The following is a 19735-nucleotide window of genomic DNA, read 5'->3' as shown; positions in this document are numbered from 1 at the left end:
TTTCATACAATTGTTTTCATACAAAAGCAGCTTAACACACTTTCTTACCTTAATGCGACCCGGAGTCTTTTACCACCATATGAACTTATGAACTTTGTGTTTAAGTTTTCAGCAGCTCCAATCCAGTGCATGAATCAGCCGGTCATATTTTCTTTCCAGTTACAGCAGTCATCTTGTTAAAGGAGAGACACAAACATTTACGTTAGCTTACTCCTACATGTTGTTAAAACACCAAAGTCAAGAATGAAAGTTAGTTGTCCTTATCTCTTGACATCTCCTACTTGACATTGTGGGACATGAACAGTACTGTCTTTAGTGGAAAGCTAAGGGGTGCATTTAGCCTTGCAATAAGAAAGAAACATTGTGTCACATCTTGTGTCACTGGAAATATTTTCATCACCAAATGATATGGAGTGCTGAGTGAGTCTTTCCCACAGGAAATCTATTATAATCAACCCCAAACCTCTTTAGTTGCTGTAAGAATTGAGCGCAATAAATAATATAAATGCATATTTTCCCAGTTCTAATCAAATTGGATTGAACACCAGTGGGAATCTGGCTTAATTCAAACAAAAAGATGAAGCATGGAGATGCTACAGAAAAGCACATTTGCATTGTTTACAACCCCCAACCTGCCAATCGCCTGACCAAGTTACGTGTTGGGGCGATTAAAATGAATCAACAGTGGTGCCTGATGTGATCCTATTACTGTAGTTTGTTTGATGCATGCAGATACCTGATGATGAGGAGTAGGGCTGCAACTTAGTTTCTTGATTAATTGATTGTCTGGTCTATAAAATATCAGAAAACAGGGACAAATACTCCTCACAATTTCCCAGAGTACAAGCTGATGTCTTTAAGATATTGAGTTTCCTATTATGGAAAATAAAAGTGCAGCAAAGTGGAAAAAGAAAATGTTTTACATTTTATTCTTGCAGGCAGAACCCCTCTAGAGTTACTATGCATAACCATTGCTTTTTTGGTTTCATGGCAGAGTTGCCGTACGAGTCAATATACTCAAGATTCAAATCAATAAGACATCATGTAGGAAGAATGTGGGAGAGAAACCTTCTTCCACAATGCACCCGGACTCTTATCAAAGACCATATTACGTACAGCATGCAAAAAACTGTAACTGTTAATATGCTCCATGTGAAATGTATTCTGTTCTCTTGACCCAGCGCTGTGCTAATTAACTTATTAGGAGCAGAGGGCAGCGTAGAATCCTGCATTCAGGGGTCCCTCTAGGAATTAAGTTTAACATCCCTTAGTTAGACCTTCTAACTCTCAGCACTAAGCCTCTCACCTCTCAGCTCAATGTGCCCACCATCCAATTAAATCCAGAAAGCTGTTTCTACAGCTGGGGGAAAGGACCAGGGCAACAGCCGTGCTCAGCATGCTGCTGAAATGTTTGACATTTTCACATTGTCCTCATAACAATTACTATTACTTAGGCAAACACTAAGATCTCTTTTTTGCATGCGTGCGGTAGGGGGTTTAGGTTATTAGGGATCTGACTGTATCTTTGCATGTGTTTGTTTGTGTAAGATTGGTGTGATTGTGCCTGCATGCATTTATATTACTTTGTTTGCGTAATTATTCAGTGTGAATTTTCTAATCAGTTTACCCTTAGCCTGTCTCTCTGTGGGTCAGTAATGAGTTGTTGTTTGAAGCTCAGTTATCAGAGACCCTTTGTAATAGTCAGCATTTTTCTAACAAGTTTATTAATTTAATTACCATTGAATAATCCACCGAACATGTTTGTTGTTAGTACTTTTAGTTTATATTCCCTACTTGCATGGTGGTCATGAACAAGGAAGCAGATCATTGATACAGTATTCTGAAGGTTCACCTGGCACACAAATCTTATTAGATTATTTTAATACATTATGTGTTATTGCCAATGACAGTTGGCAAGGAGCTTAACAGCATGCATATTAAACCTGACAGGGACTACTGAGGATGTTCTAACTTTGAAATTCACTGAGGAAGTTGAGGAAGCTCAACTTGATGGAAAAGGCTCATAAACAGCTCAAGTATTTAAAAGTGTGTTTACAATGATTTAAAATTCCTTTGGACACCACTTTCCCACCTCCGCACACATTAATTCTCACATACAAATATTTAGTCTGTTCTTGTCATTTCCATCTCCCCTCGCTCTCTCTGAACTGGTTCATTTTGCAGCAATAATTTCATACTTAGAGTTAGAATTCAGTTTCAACTCCGCTGGCCTTCCTCTGATGACGTCTATACTTGCTCAGTAAGGCTTAGGGAGATGATGTTGTAGATCTAGAGTGCCCTCTTCCTCCCCTCTGGAAACCCCTCTGCGACACAGAGTACAGAGATAATGACTGATGAGCCCTTTGACACGGAAATGCTTGACATGCTCCTCGGGGTCTGAACTAAAGACTTCCCTAACAAGCTCTCGCATGCTCACCCAGGGCTGTATTAAATCCAAACTTTGGCACCTTTCCTAATTACTGAGAACATACCCGGAGCGAAGAGCCTCTTCCTAACCTGGGCTGAACTCCCCTCTGCAGCGCAGTGTCCCTTGAGTATGGGATGATATATGAAATGCAGAATTCAAATTAGGCTGACGGAGAGCAATTACCGGGGAAGGAAGATCCCTTACTCTTTGGGAAAATAAGCATCAAAATCCAGATACAGTGTACGTGAACGTTTTATCCACTTCTTCTTATTCATACATGCTCTGTCCACCTCCCTCACCTCTCTCTTTGTTATCCCTCTGTTTTTCCTTTCACTGGAACACAGGTCTTAGGTAATTTTCTGTTTCTCCTTGTTTATCTCCCTGTAGGTGTCTCCTATCTCACATTTTAACGCTTTTCTTTCTTTCTTTCTTTCTCCACTACATTGCCATTAGTGGCGTCTAATTTATGATGCACATACAGTAGAAAGCCCTATTAAAAGCCTATTTACAGTTGTTTAACTGTTGTTGACAGCAACTAAATATTATGAGACATATGAGGCAGTTGTGCTACAATTTGAAACTCTTTTTGTCAATTAATGTTTTGTATTCCTCAAATAATAATAATAATTTAATACGGCACATTGTGCTAAAATGCAGACCTAAAACATCTCTGCACACATTACATATTAGTTTATTCTGCGACCAACAATGCCAAACTATGATGGGAAAAACATTACTTTTTTTCCTGCACTCAGTGACACTGATTGCTCTGTGTTTATTACATTCATTAATCAATCAATGCACCCACCCGCCTGTCTATCTGTTCATTCATTTAGTCAGTGCCTCGCTTCCTCATTAATGTATTGTACAACAGTCAGCAAGGTGCGTTAATAGATATGTGTAAACTATTGTGATGCTGAGAGCTGTTGATTGCACTACTGATGGGCTGGGTTAATTATTCTGAGCAAGAGTCGTTCATCTTTCCTGAATTAGGCTGGATTAATTGAAAGCTCTCCAGTATGTCTCTGTAAGTGGCTGTCCAATCTGTTAGTCAGTGTCCTCTCATGTCATCTTTCTATCTGCTGTAATCAACAGCTCAACCCTCTTCTCCCCTCTTAAAGCGTTTTCCATTTTTCTACATCTCCTATCATTAGCTTATCAACCCCTTTCTCCTCACATTATAGCAGAATATGTCTGCTGACAACCTTCATTGTAATGCACTTGGAAAATCAATTATAACTCTCTATAACACAATACTGCACCACTTCTTTGCTTCCATCCTCTTCTCCTCCTGCTCTTGCTATCATCCTGTTTGTGTGTAAGCACGTCAAAGTCATCAAGTGGGCTTTGTGTCTTATGTTTGCCCCAGGACATCTTTTTGGGTTGAGCACCAAATTCAATCTCAGCTCCCCAATCAGAGGTAGTAAAAACCCGTCCATCGCTGCAGCCTCAAAAAGCGGCTTCAGCCCTGCTTGGTCAGATAAATCTTAGGAGCTCATCCTTCTCCTATTCCCTTTTCATCCTGGACCCCCCAGTGGCCCACATTAGAGCCTGCAGATGGCCAGGGGAGATTTAGGAGCTGCAATCCATCAATGTAATGCAGCCTGAACCACTGGACAGCCGCCCTGCTAACCTCTCCTCCAGCTGAACCATACAGCCCCCCTTCAGGCCCGCTTCTGCCAAGCTTGGCCCACTTTAGTAAAACTTTGGTCCTGACTCGGCCTCTTCATGCCCGGTGCCAAAATCAGCTCTCTTTTCGATTCTCATTATAATCACAGATCAACCAAGCTGCTCCTACTTGACAAGGTCAGCTAATTGTCTTTTCCTGCCTGTCAGGTTTGATGTTATAGTTGCATTAAGTAAATTATCTCAACACAATTCTGTCTGCCTTTTTAGTCACGTACACCAACAAGACTGAGTTTGTTATACTGCCAGACATCTGTTGTGGAGTGTTTATCCTCTCCCCTCAGAGAGTGCAAGGATAAACAAGTTTCATTTGATGATACGATGATGTCTTATTTTAATAACAGTCATAAAAGTGAATACTCTTATTATTTGAAGAAAGAAAGGTTCTCCCTGGTGGCCTGTAACAAACAATGAAAAAAGACAGCACTGTTTTGAACACTTACATCTGTTGAATTTAGGGCATGTCTCTTAACACCCTGCCTGTTTATCAGAGCACCTGCAACATTTAACCTTGATATATCTAAATGAAAGCTCTGGTTAACGGTGAGTGTGCCTTCTTCTTTCTGTGACAAACTCCTGGTATTTTACCACGGCTATTCTTCAGTGGCAGTGAGTTTTGTTTTATCTGACATGATCTGAAATCATTAATTTTGGGGGTTTGCCACCCCCCTCCCCCGTGTGATTTGTTCTATGTATTGCCATTTCTAGGATTGATAACGTGTGATGCACCACTTGGAAACAATACAGAATCTCTAGCACACCCCTCTAAAATAAATGGACTTTCTGCTCCTGGCTGTCTGATAGACACAGAGTGAGATTGGTTCTGTTGAATAAGAGATGAATCTCTCTGGGTGTCACCATGCCGCTACGACCTCTGAAATATCATTATCTACAGGGGAGGGAGGTTAACTTTTCTAATATAGCCTGAATACAAGAGAGGGATGCCACAAGTGAACATGATCCTGCTTTATTACCAGTATATCTCAGGAAAAGGTATGTTTTTGTACTGCCATTGTGGTATACGCAGTATCTCACAACACACAGACACATCTAATGGCATAATCTGTTTTCCACAAATCCGATGTGCAGCCTGAGGGCTAATTGCAATATTTCACCTTTTGATTACACTGAAAAAACAGAAGGGAGCTTATTCTTGCACCATATAATAAGTGGGTCATACAGTACAGGGTGTATTACATCATGGGGTCTTTGACAATTCCTTGACCTTCACTTGTTTTGTGTAGTTTTGTTTTCCACTGACCAGTACTCAAATTAATGAGCTTTCTTGTCAATATTTTCCCAAAGACTTCTGTTTGCATTTAACTATTTTAATAGTTTATAGTATATCGTAAATTGTTAACTTAATAAGTAATATAACAAAAATATCAGAATCATTTGTATCAAATTGAAGTAACTTGCTACAGCAACCCGATAATGAACAAATATTATGATGATCGCATCGTAGTATTACCTGAAAATGAATCATTTATTAACATCCAATTTGGAATCATAGCTCAATTCATTCATATTTCACTCAAGGTCTGAAACAGACTGAATAAATAATTCAGTCAGAGTGGATGTAGGGTAGCTGCAGGCATCCCTCCAGTGGCTTACTGTTGGTTGGAGAAACAGAGAAGCATAGATGATATTGAAGAGTCTCCTTCAGCGTTCAAGTCTAACATTTGCAATGAACTCCCCGACGGGTGGAGATGTGAGGATTATTGTTTTATTTGTTGAACTCGTATGGCAGCTGAGCCCACTGTAACCTATTTCAGATTGATGATGTTGAGTCAGATGATCAATGGAATACATGAGCAGATGTATGTTTTTTATATACATCTGCTGTGATTTTATTTGATCCAGGTTGTTTGCTTAATTACGAACAATCACAAAAAATCTAGCATTTTAAATTCTAACTAATCATCCGTCTTTAGAAATATATGTAATAAGACTGTAATACAAAGGTCTTTTTTCAAGTGCATCTGCTATGTCTTCCATCAGTGTTTTCAATTAATTGTGAGACTTAAACATAGGACTCTCTACCCTTTAGGTTGAGTAAAGTCACTGAGTTCTCATTCTTCTTTGTATCCACTGTCAGGGATGCTCACAGTGGCCCCAAAAGGTTTCCACTGTCTTGATGCTGAGAAAAACTGCAACCCCTGTCTTGATGCGGCCAAAGCCTGCAACCTCAATGGCAGCTGCAAGAGGCAACGCTCCGCCTACATTGCTACCTGCAGCAAGGAGGACCCCAACAAGGGTGAAACCTGCAGCAAGAAGCGCTGCCACAAAGCACTGAGATTGTTCCTGGACCGTGTGCCCCCAGAGTTCAGCCACCGGCTGCTCTTCTGCCCATGCCAGACCGAAGGTTGTGCAGAACGACGCAGACAGACAATCGTGCCAGATTGCTCCTATAAAGATAAGGAGAAACCCAACTGTTTGGAGCTACGGAGGGTCTGCCGCCAGGACCCACTCTGCAGGTAAAAGAAAGAAAAATGGTGGGTGGCATTTGGGATGTAAAGAGAAAAGGAAGAGTATCCTGCGAGGGGTGGCAGGGCTTACATTTGTTTTATGTGCATGCATGTCTGTGTGTGTGTGTGTTCTTAGAGTACAGATTTTAGTGTTGTGTGTATGAGACGAGCTCCTGCCAAACAAATCTGAAGATTCATTATCATCTTTTTGTATTCATGGAAAATGAGAAAAAAGAAAATTGAATCCGTGCGAGAGTTAGAAAGAGTTCCTGTTTCCTCCCATGGCATCCAAAAGTTCTATATTTGTCTGTTGTAACTTTGCCAGTGAAGTAATTAGACTTTTAGGGAAGCTGTGGCTATTAGACGCAGGATGAAGATGTGAGGCTAAGTTGAAGGGACAACGCTCAATTAAGCTGAACAAAACATTAGTGGATCACGTTGGCTGCATGGGGCCTCGATTGGATTCAAGTGACCGGATTCAATTCACACCTACCCAGCCGTGACATGTTTCCTTGTGTTAGTGCTGCTGGGAGCAGGTGAAACACAGCAGTTGTACTATCAGCCAAATCAGCTGTCAAGACCTTTTTACACCGCCCAGAACCATGTACTATGCCTGGCAATCTATAGGCTATACATCCAGCTGGCTGAAGGAGATATTCTCTACATTCATTAGTCTAACAGCATAAAAAATGTGGTACTTTTGAATAATTCTAAGCATTTAAAAGCTCATTTATGAGCCTAATGGAGTTTGACCAAGTGTTAGACCCTTGAAAGCTCAGGGCTAAAAATAATACTCATGATGTAAGAATTATCAGACAGGGAGACAATCAGTGATGGCTCTTGACAGAGTTTGTGGGTTTAATACTGCAAGTAGCAGTCCAACCCCAGTAGTCATGGAATATTAAAGCACCTTCCCTGGTTGGATACTTGCAGTAACTGCCTAAAAAAAGAACTGCCGCTTCTTCAGAAAAGCATGTTTGACTATTTAAAAGTTTGGAATTTGTTTAGGACACAACAACCAATACATTACATAAAAGTGCTTGAAGCCATTTGAAACAGTATAAACAGATTTCTTTGCATTAAAATAAACAACATGTTGTACAATATAAATAATAACTAATAATAATCCACAGTCACATGAAATTGAAATGAGTTTTGCTAGCCATAAATAGCAATTCCTTGTGAGATGTTTATCTATGTTGCATCACATTTATCCTGTTTCCATAAAGGTTAGCAGCCTTCGAGGCTGAGCTTTGATGGCAAACCTCAATTGCTCTCCACCAACACTAAATCCAACTACAATGATGCTAAAGTAGGGAAACTCTATTGCCTCCACTCCGATTTATGATTGTCTTAATAATTACCTGCTTGCCTGCATTGTGTAATCTGTTTTCAGGCTGAGTTGCTTTTTTGACCTTTAGGCCCCCGGGTGTCTGCTGTGCACCTTCGTATTGAGAAAGATGAAATAGAACGTTAAAGCTCATTATCTGTGGCCACGTAATGCCCCACTGAGGTCAACAGCTTGATGAGAGTGCACACACTCATACAGTACAGACACACACACACTGGCCTGCACCAACAACCATTTAGCAGTCACACTCACACAAACCCACATGCTCACACACAACCACTTTCAGCTTGAACATGACTCTAATAATCTGGGTGCGTGCAGTGAATAAGTGCTGCCATGCAAGAGAATGTCACTACGATTCAATTAAACTGAGATGTCATTGGTCAGTGCTGGGCTGACAGTGCTCTCTGATTGGTGATTTCATCCTGCCTTGAGGTATCCACAATCATCACCCTCCTGTGAGATATTTTTAATGTGTCCTCTCTCTCTCTCATTGCCCTCTATCTGTTACATGATAGCAGGCATTATCACAGGACAGCTCTGTCCTATAAGACCTTGGAAGCCTTGATTTGTTATTTTATTTGATCTGATAATTTATCATAAAATATTGCATTAACCAACACAATATGTTCTTAATTTGTTCTGCACCTTCAGTGTGTTGGACAAACAACTCAAAAACAAACATTTAAAATGTATTTGTCATGCTAATGGAGACAAAGTCCACAGATTATATACAGACACCTATAAAGAGCTTTTCCAAAACTTTTTAAACACAGAAGTGACTGCACACTCAAATACAACACCAGGGGAAACTTTCCTTGGCTCCATTCTCCCCTCTCAGAGATGTGTTGATAAAAGCAGGGGAAGATCATTCAACGGCAGGGCTGTCTCCCCCGGGGACGCCTGTCTGACTCCAAACAGGGGATACACAGCTAGCCCAAGCCTATTTCATTTTAACACAAGGGACGGATTGAGAGAGGAGGGAATGGTAGGAGGAAGAGACAGAGGGAGAGATAATGAGACAGAGAGAGAGGTGGAGAGGGAGGGAGGGTCGCCGAATCGATCCAGGCCGTAAAACTACTGCAGCAGGTTGGAGGTCAGTGGTTTGGGCGTATAGCTATGGATTCTGCAGCAGACTCTGCAGGCCATGTCAAAGACAAGCTCAGCTCACTGCAACACACTCTGATGTAGAAAGGGTCACGGCTCAAAACACGTGCAAGTCAAAATGGATTTAAAAATGTATACTTACCTATTTTATTATTTATTTTGGAAGACCAGCAGCGCCTTGCTTTACACTATGAAAAATGCCTTGAAATACTTTCTTTTTTGAGTTTTACCTTGAGCACATTGGATGCCAGATTGGCTGTGATTTTATCTTTGGGGACTGTTCAGATTGTTCCAGGTGGAGCCCAGAGCTTAATCAAACACAAAAATAATAAATATTTGAAAGGATTTCAAATATATAATGTTGGCTTGGTCTTAGGTGGCATATTGCACTGGAAAATTTCCTTCTCTTCCTGGTCTCTGCGATGCAATTGTTAACATACTCTGGAGATCTAGGGATTGGAGATGGACAGAGAACAAGTATTAAATGGAGCAGCTCTTATTTCCTACACCTGGTGGTACTTCTGCTGCCGTGTTTACGTTATTTCCGTCTATAATCCTGCACCAACAGACAAAAATGGACATTCCTACGTTTGTTACTGTTCTTCTATTTCCCTCACTTCCTCTCAGCTTCTTCCCTCTCTGTTCCAACATCTATTCATTTGGGACTGCTGAGTCCACAGAGTGACAATAGGCTATATTTGGATGTGCTGTTTTGGGTAGTGTAGTGTGCATGCATGCTGTATGCAAGCAGAGAAACTCCCTATTCAGTTCCATGTCAGTTCGCGCAACACAAGCCCAAGGAAGTCTAATCCAAAGAGCATTGAGTTGTATACTGTATTGATTGTCTGAAGGATCAATGCAATTCTTCTATCTTTGATTAATATCCCCCGGTCTCCGAGCTCACTGAGTGCTCTTTGATTGAGTTCTTTGGCCACTGGTTATCAAAGTGGGGAGCTGAGAGACAATCGATCATTGTACAGGTAACCTGACCCAGTTTGGGAGATGAACTGTACCAGGCTGCCTTTGCTTAAAGAAAATTCACAGGGTACTACTCTCGCTCTCTCACTCTCTCTCTCTTTGACACACATACACACACACACATATTGCCCTAAATCAACAGTCTGCTCTGTTGTATCTGACAACTCAAGCCTCCACTGAGAGAGAACAGTGCAGGGAGAATGACTGGCCCAGATGGCATTACTCTGTAGCTTCTGATACGAGGCTAAAAGAAATCAGGATGTTGTTGCACTTTTATCATTAGTTTCTCTCACATTCACTCACACACACACATACACTTTTGGCTCTTGTGAGGACCCTCAGTGCATTCCAACTAACCCTTCCCTAACCTCCCATTCACACATACATAGAGACTATGATATACTGTAACTATAATGAGCCGCCAAGACTTGACTGTGTGGAAAGAGATTTCTCAGGAAATTAACTACTTTGCTGTGTACAGGTCTAGTGAGAGCAGAGATGTAAATTACATGCTCAATCCCAAATCTGCACAAGCTATAGATTCACAAGAGGCAGCCTGCTACTTAAAATCTGTATGTGTTAATAATGCACTGACCATCTCAACTACATGCCTAAACTCAACCCTTCTTCCATCTTAAACGCGAATTAGAGAATTGTTCTTTTGTCATTTTGTGCAGAAGACCGTTGATATATTTATACCATATAAAGTTGAAATGCAAACATGAACATTTTAGCAAACAGTTCCCAATTTACACTTTCAGCAGACACAGAGCGACTTTAGGATTCATTTAGAGTCAGGTTTCTGGTGACCCAATGAATTTAAGTGCAATGTTTACTCTCCTCCCAGTTTTGGTTTGGTCTCGGCTAACTCTTAAGAGAAATATCTGGCTGTTTAGCTGTTAAATGCTCCACTATGCTGACTTTGCCTGTCTGCTGTTAACAGTGTTGGGCAAGTTACTCAGAAATTGTAATAAGTTATTACTTACTTATTACTCCTTTAAAAAGTAATTATATTACTTTACTTATTACTGGGTGATAAAATTAACTAGTTATGTTACTCGTTACTACCATATTACTTTCACTACCACCCCCCTCCCCTACCACCCCCCTCCCTTCCCCCCAAACAAAGCAGCCTCTCCTGACTCCCGACTTTTTTACTAACATCATAATAACAGCAGCAAGCAAGAAGTCTGTTTTTTTTTTCAAAACATAATGTTTCTTAACAACGTACATGCTGCATACAACGCTGAAATAAAAAAAAAGCAAGTAAATCCCGACTTTTGAACTACTGTTTTCCTGCACATGTATTTTAAGTGCAGTATTCAGTATTTTTACAAAACATAAAACGTTACTTAATGCCACTCTCTCCAGATGAGTGCAAGCATCACTGGCAGTAGCGGCAGGAGTTTCTTTCCATAAGTTTCACATTGCTGTGCTGCTTTAGCTGATGCTTCAATAAGTTAGATGCAGAACTGATTGCGGTTGAAAGCTTTTTTCTGGTCACACAAACTTTACAACGAACGAAAATGTTCTTTATATCTTAGACTGTGAAACAATAATGGTAATTTTTTTGGCTAACAGCTGACTTGAACAAGGTGCCGCTGACCTGCCGCGCAGTCATGCATTCACGTCAAGGATGGTGCGTTCAGATATGCAGCGTTACTTGGATTAGTAGCCTAACTGTAATAACATTACTGTTTTGGAAATAGTAATCAGTTACACTACTAGTTACTGGGAAAAGTAATATTATTACAGTAATGTGTGTTTCTTTAAGCTTTTTTACTGTAAACAGCTGCCTGCTGTGGCTGAAAACATTGTTGATAAGAGAGGTAAGAATGACACAAAGCAGTCTGTGTTGGCCTGTAAAGCCAAAACAGTGAACTGAAAGACACTCAGCTACTAACAACCCATTTCACGCTAGAACTTAGTAGAGCAATAGCAGCAGCTTCAGTCCTCAAGTGTCTACACAGGATGCAAATAAAACACTTCAAGACTTGATGCATGTAAATATGCATCAGTGTATGGTTACACGCACATAGTGCAAGTGACACGTAACACATTACACGGCCTGTGTAGACAGCTGTATTAATTAAAATAGAAGAGTATCTGTTCCGACAGACACATGAGATGGATGACTGAAAAATGCAGCTGAAACAGCTTCGATGTGGACAAGACTTTACACATAGTCATTAGATACATTGTTAATATAAGAACATTGGCTGATTAGTGCAGATTTAAACCTAAATCTAATCAAATGTAGATTTTAGACCCTGTCCTTGGGGTCTGTCCTTGCTTCTTCAACCCTGTTGAAGAAGCAAGGACTGGCCAAAGTGCCCTTAGTTTCCATAAATGTCATCAATCTGAAGGCCTCAAACCCAAAATGGTCCTCACAATAATAAAAGCTTACCTGAAAAATTCTGTGCTCAAGGTAATACCTGGACTGTTTCTATCTCTCTGGTTACAATACAAGCTATCAAAGTGAAGAGTCTTTTCTGATAGTGTAAAGCTCTAGTTTTGCAAGCAAAGCATGTGTCAATTGGTGACCTTTTCCTCATACATAGTACAGTTTGCTGCAGTATGCGGCTTTAAATCAGGCCTGGGCTTCAGCGAAGACGTGCTCAGCTTGCTGGCTACATGAGAGTGGCAAACATGGTGAAAAAATAAGCAAGAGAGAGAGAGAGAGAGAGGAAGAGAAGTAGTGAGAGGGATGGGGCAGGAGTTGGAAAGAAAGAGTTGTGCATTTAATTCCAATACATGGATTAGTATATGCCCATTTACTTTCCCAACTGTAATCTCTAAGGGAACACGGTATAGGGGAAAACTGCAGTCATTACTGACTAGGCCTCATCCTTTCCTACACAATCTCTCCCTCTAAAGGTACCATATTTATTATTAATGCAAACAGTTTCAATAGGACTTTAGACGTATCTACAGAATGGTCGGCAGTTTTGAATGTGTCAATTAGTACCTGCTCTTTCACTCTTTGTCATTCTTACTCTAAACTTCTCTTTGTACTTAAGGAGTCTCACTGATAGCTGCAGCATGTACCTTTCTTTAAACTTTTCCCACATAATTGTTTGGTTGGTGACTAAGAGCTATTTAATTACTGGTAAACTCGTTTTTTCAGGGACAGTTTATCATTTGTTTGATGTGTATACTTGTCTGGCGGATGGATGTTTGCCTTGTTCAGAGAGTATTTAGGGAGCTCAGATAACCTTGAATAATCTACTCATACCTAACAGAGAGTGCTGGGTTTTTGTGTGTGGTATGCTTGATTTAGCATTCACCCAATGACATAACATTCAGTAGGTGGTTGTAAGACATCTGCAGCAGGTGGTGTAGACAGAAGCAGGGACAGAGAGCACGAGAATGTGAGAAAGGAAAAGAAACACTGAACTGCAAGCCAATTTTCTGAGCATACAATTATGCATAAGTGTTTCAAAATAAAATAAAAAGTGTGTTAATTAAATGAAAGTGCAAGTTTGGATTGTTGCTTGTTTTCTGCTTAATAATTCAAGGAAGGTTGTGTCACAAGACAGTTTTTGATGGTTTCAATTCTCTGCTGAGTAAGGGGGCGAAAGGTTGTGTCATGTGACAGCTAAGCTAAACTGCCTTGTGTTTTGACTGAATGCCATCTGTCCACACTGCCCTTTTAGAGTATTGACTGCGAATCCCAATGAGTACAGTGCTGCCAAAAAGGCCGGCCTCTGTCCAGGCACATTCAAGAGAAAATAGCTGTGGGTAAAATGGACAATCACCTCTGACCAGAGCAACAAAGAGACTGTCACAGTGTCACCAGCAGAAATGAACTTGGGAAGGCAGGAGCAGAATGCCACTGTAGCCGACCAAATCATCCGACACTAAAGAGTGTCTTTTAGTGGAAAGACAGAAATAACTCTGACAGATGTTATGCCCTTTTAATCAAAATATATTCATAGCACTCCACCCACAAGGTCAGTGCTCTAATGTTAGGGTTTGTTATGATGCAATGAGCCGTGCTACACAATGCAGAGTGTCAAAAGAAAGTAATAGTCAAATCTCAGCTTTGCCATGCCTTATTGTTTCCTTTGGCATCAAGTTACAAAAGGACACACGAGGTTGTTGAGTCCTATTGATTAAACTAGGGTCACAATCCCTAGCTGTGAGTTTGCACATGAGCACTTGAGGCTGCAATGACAATCAGTTTATACAACAGTGACAACAAGACATTAATGAAAGAGGGGAGATAAGGTCGGAGGAACACAAAAGAATGGAGAAAAAGATGAACCGAGACAAACATCTTTTGTTTTTCTCATTTGCTTCGTGTATTTGCTATTTAGTTGGCAGCTGTTGTGTCATAGTTATTGTTATGCTTTTTGTACAAAAAGGGAGAGTTATGGTTTCCTTAAACCTCTCTGGGCTGAAGACTGAGGAAAGTGATAGGACTGAAGAGCTGTAATTTCACATTTAACAGAAATTATCATTTGTAGAATAACTCATATTTGTAGACAGCACAGATAAGACTCTCAATAGACTTTTGTTTTTAATGTAGAAAGGAAACTATTAGAGGGCTGTGGAGTCTGATAGCTGTTTTTTCTTCCTGCCCCTCCTCCTTCATGAGGAAATGGTTTCCAAGACTGACACTCATCTGATTTGAGTCACATTGTTTGTCACAGGCATCAAGTGATAGGAATAAGAATTCATATAAAAAGCCATTAGTTTTCTATTACTGCCAAGCTAAATGGACAGGCACTCAGTGCTCAGCCGAATCACTGTGTTTAAAGTGTCAGGTTGGTTGAAAGAAGTCTACCTCTGTGGGGGCTCCCCTGCCACTTCCCTGGGGGCTGAGAGGCTGAAATGACCATAAAACTCTGCTGAGCTAGACAGCCTGTAATTTCAGCAGCGAGTGGCGCTTTGCCGAGGTATAATGGAAAGCCAGTGGAAGCCATGAAATTTGCTGCATCCTGGTGTTGGAACACCATTGTCTGAACACTCAGGACACCTCTCTAAACTTTAAATTACTGTTTTTAAACCATCATTGTCTGAAAGAGCTCTGCATCTAAAAAGAAACACAGTGCTTGTTCAGTTTCTTTAATCTTCTGTGGTCTGTGCCTTTCCTACAGAAATCTGACGTTCACATTCTTTGTTAGCACAGAAGTAAAAGACCCTTTGCCCATAAGAAATAGAAAATGTGGTTCTAAAGGTTGCTTTGTATAGGCACAATAGAGCTGTTCTCGCTCTCTCTGTCTGTTGTATCTTTTTTTGTCATCTGAGGCATGATTGTGGGTACAAGGGCCTTCTTTCACTCAGAACAGGAATGGATGAGAGAGGGCTTTGAGTGAGGAGAACAGGTGTGCAGAGGGATAGGTTTGTAGTTATGTGTGTGTGTGTGTGTGTGTGTGTGTGTGCTTTTTGTGTGAATTAACATTATGTAGTGTGTATCGCTACTTCAGTATGTGTGCATATCAGCCTTTGCAGCCATGGTAGAGCAACTATGTGTCCTGTTTTCTGAAGCATGGCTTTAGATGTGATGTTAGCGGCATGTCACATTGGGAGGCTCTCTGGGTGATTTGATATGAGGGCGGATGGAGAAGGAGTTGGAGTAATGATGTGAGTCTGAGTGGGGTTTGCTCCAGGAGGCCCAAGCCCATCACACCACATTGGCTGCATCTCTGCTGTGGTGAAAGACACAGAGAGAGAGACAGGGAGACAGAGAGATTATAACCTCATCACCCCATATTCCCCCTCAGCCAAATCTGCTTGTCTCTCCTTATTCACAGAGTTGAGATGCAGCACAACAGTAAGCACAATGGTCTTGAGCTCATTGCAACAACAGGAGGAGTTTCCTGAATGGCAATGTCCAAGGGCGTCAAGATATCCTCATTGCCAAGATATATGAGCTGGGGGTGTGGGGGGACCTCCCTCAGGAAATTTAGATCTTTAAACACTTAATTTCCTGCATTCTGGTGAAAGTTTCTGCACCAATTTATGGTGGAAATGTTTTTATCTATGTAAAAGCAAACACAAAATTCAGGTAGCAAGTGACATTTCAAAATATATAAATATAATAGAATCTAAGTCAGTGCAGCTGTCAAGCATTCCGTGTTGCTTTCTGATCTGTTTCTCCTGTAGATCAACTTTTCTCATGTAATATCATCCCTGCTGAGGCAACACATATGTAGGCATGATTCAGTCTTCCCTCCTCTTTTGTCATGTTCAGAGGAAGAGAATGGAAAAACATTTGTTTCTTCTATATTTTAATTGCACTGCGTGTTTTCTTAATGTGCAAATAAATCTTACTAAAAGCATTTTCATTTGTTATTTAACTGCAAGCTATATGCAAGTTTTTTAACCAAATTTTGCCTTAAAAAAGTGATGGGGACAAAATTAGCCATTTCAAAAAGTGGTGGGGACATGTCCCCAGCATCCCTAGTATAAATGACACCTTTGGCAATGTCCCTCCTGCCAAAAGTAATAGATTGAGTGTCTGCTGATAAACATGCAGGTAGAAGCTCAGTGTCATTACAATGCATCTCATCTTATCCAATTACTTTAGAACCTTATGAAAAGGGCGCAAAATAATGAATAAGTGATCAAGTAGCACCACTGTAGCACGTATAATAAGTGATACGCCTGCAATGCATATTTAAAGACAAGACAGTATGTTAATTTCTGTGACATTAAAATTCCACCTGTTTAGGCTACTGTGGCATGCAGTGGTGTGCATCATCAGCACATTCTTGTTTTTTAAAATGAATCTTCTGATTATTGCATGAATGCAATGCTGTAGATACATCTGTCATAGTTTCTCACTAACTACAGTATAATTCACATGACCAGATAAATAGACAATAAGTCGTAAGAAATCCTTTACAGTTTTGCTATTTAATCATGTGTGAATGTGAAAATACATGCAAATACATAATTTACATATTTTGTCCAGTAGTTGTTGTAATTCTATGAGGAAAATCTGTATTTAAAGGTGCTATATATGGACACCATCATGAGGTAAAGACTTTACACATTTTCATTGTGTGAACAACATTTTGGGTGAAGGCTCTTACATTTCTTATTGGAATGAAGTCAGCAAAGAGGATACTGTTTCTGTGGCACAAATGAAGGTACATTTTTAACACATGAGTCTGCACAGCAAAAAAATTTGCAAAACATGAGCTGAGAGCACAACACATGCACAAGCTGTTATGTGTCTTGTGTGGACAGCTGTATTGGTTAAAAGCATAAAAGCGTTATGGAAGTGTGCCTGTCAGACGAATGAAAAAACAGGTTAAAACATCTACTTCAGGGTAGATAGGTTTGTCAGGATAGCAAGAACTAAAATTCTGTGAAAATGAAAAAACGTTTCAGTCGGAGAAATCCTCCGACTGAAACTTTGGCACAAGGGGGAAAAAAGTGGCTGACAAAAATGCTGTCTCAAAGGAATAGTTAAACATTTGGGGAAATACATTTATTGGCTTTGTAGCCTTGAGTTAGACGAGAAAATCAATCAATATTTATATTTATGTCTGACCGTTAAATATGAAAATACACCCAGGAGATAGTTATCTTAACCTAGCATAAAGACAGGAAATGGGAGTAAACAGCTAGCCTGACTCCGACCAAAGGTTAACAAACAAAATCTGCAAAACCAGCACCGCATCAAGCTGCACATTTCAGATCGACCTGGAGTGCAAGTCAGACACAGAAATGGCATAGAGATAAATTTCCAAAATATAACATCCTGTGTAGACTCCCCATCTTATATATCAACAATAAACACAATTGAAAAAGACAAAAAAGAAACCATTTAACTACATAGTATATCTACCCATGGTAGAAGCACAAAAATCAAGGAAAAATGAACAAATCAATAAAATCAGAGCAAGTCAGCGAACGCTCCCAGTGGGGTATGAAACCGTGCAGTGGACGGAACAAAGATGCAACCTTATAGAGCTGTGCTTAGTGGAGTCCAGGCATAAAATGTTGAACAATGTATGGAACAAACAGTATCAGTTCGAGATAAAGGCTTGCACTCTGGCTGGCATCCGGATGGTGATTCATTTCTTTATGGTAATTAAAATGTGTCACAATTAATCTGAGAATGATGTATTGCTATTAACAACCCCCATAACACCCTTAAAAAACACTGTAACAAATGACTGTATAACAGACTGAGAAAAGAAGAGAAGGCTATCAGAGCAGTTGTCATAAATGAGTCTAGTCAGCTATTGTTTATCAGCTACTAAGTTGCTCAAACACTGGCAAGCAACTAGATACCAGCCAGAAAAATGCATTCAGTGAACTGCCCTTACTAAACCTTTTTCTGTGTTTATGTTGGATGTGTGTGCGTGTTTGTGTGTGCATGCTTGTTTGTGTTCACTAAGGACAAGGTGGCCTGAGGTACATTACAGTACCTTTGAACTTAAGACTGCAAAAAGTGGTCAGACCAGGTCAGAATGAATGAGTCATGGCACAGAGAGAGACAGAGACAGAGAGAAAGAGAGAGAAGTGTGCACTGGATTGTGATTCACTTAGTGGGCAGCTGTGATGTGAACAGTACAGACAGAGCAACTTTGCACACGTTACTCCCAATAAACCTACTTAAGTGGATTAGCAATGCCACCCTGGGGGCCTCCACAGACTTAAAGCCCTTATCACAAACACACGCCGAAACAAAACATACTATTTTCATCAGTTCCCTTGGTTTGCAGGGAAAGTGAGTTTGGGAGTCAGTCGAGATGTCCAGGATAAGCATGGAAGGAACAGCCAAAAGAGGCATTTGATCTATCTTTCTCATCTTTGCACAAATGTTGCATGCTGTGAAGATAGTGAATATTTTGTTTGTATTGAGGTATGAGCGAGACCTGGTTACTATTCAGGGCACCTGTTTGTTGCAGCCCAGAACCAGATGTTGCATAATACTTTCCCAGTTTAAAGCTGGTCACAATTGGCAGCTGCTGTAGAGTAAAAATTGTGCCAGAAATGGGGCCCTGTGCTTTGAATTTGCGTATGTGTGTTCATCTGTGATGCTTGCCACTGAGCCCCTGCCTCTCTTTTTCTGTCTGTGCTTCATGTTTGTTGTACAGGTCAAGGCTGGCTGATTACAAGGTGAACTGCTGGGTGACTCCGCACGCAGTGAGCACCTGTCCCAACCAAGACAATCACCAAGCCTGCTTGGCCTCCTACGCAAGGCTCATCGGTCAGTACAACCAGGGCTTTAGGTGACCCTGTGATGAAGTGAGACTATGTTTGTGTGAAATGCACATTTACCTCCAAATCCCAAAGTTTCACTAATTACAGACACATGGTGAGATAAAGGGTGATGGTTATAGACTGTTTGACGGCAATCTACTCTAGCTTCACTTTTATCATGAGGAGCAGGCAGAGGAGCGAGACTCTCCATTTGTTCCCCCCTGGCCTGATATCTCCCCAGCACACTGGACATCATTCCCTACTAGAAGTAATTAGGGAGCAGAGGCACAGAGAGAGCGTTTACTTAATTAAAACTCTTGATGACCATCTGTTTGCTTATAGTAAATGTTGCTCAAACAACGTGCAGGGACTAATATGTGCATATTTTTCAATCCCAGCCAACGTTTGATAACAGCACCTTGGTGGTGATGCTGTAACGGCATCACTGAGCTCACAAAGAGTTTCAAATGCAAACTTAAATGAAATAACTGCTGAAGTGTCCATATTTCAGTATCAGTCACTGCTTCCCCACCATGTGTCATAAATTTG

At 40.6% G+C, this 19735-nt stretch overlaps 1 protein-coding gene across 1 annotated transcript in view; it reads left to right on the top strand.

Annotated features, from left to right (window-relative positions):
• LOC119892033 (GDNF family receptor alpha-2-like) overlaps nt 1–19735 on the top strand; it is a 49171-nt gene that overhangs the window by 17244 nt on the left and 12192 nt on the right. The window contains exons 4-5 of the mRNA XM_038704105.1: nt 6213–6591; nt 19081–19193. Of these exons, the coding sequence (XP_038560033.1) occupies nt 6213–6591; nt 19081–19193 (492 nt within the window). The remainder of the gene's footprint in view (nt 1–6212; nt 6592–19080; nt 19194–19735) is intronic.

This window comes from Micropterus salmoides, unplaced genomic scaffold, assembly GCF_014851395.1.
Source record: "Micropterus salmoides isolate LMB-PRFRI ecotype aquatic unplaced genomic scaffold, ASM1485139v1 Ms_hic_scaffold_7, whole genome shotgun sequence".
Taxonomy (NCBI): Eukaryota; Metazoa; Chordata; class Actinopteri; order Centrarchiformes; family Centrarchidae; genus Micropterus; species Micropterus salmoides.
The sequence above is the reverse complement of the archived record's forward strand: the minus strand, read 5'-3'. Positions and strand labels throughout refer to the sequence as shown.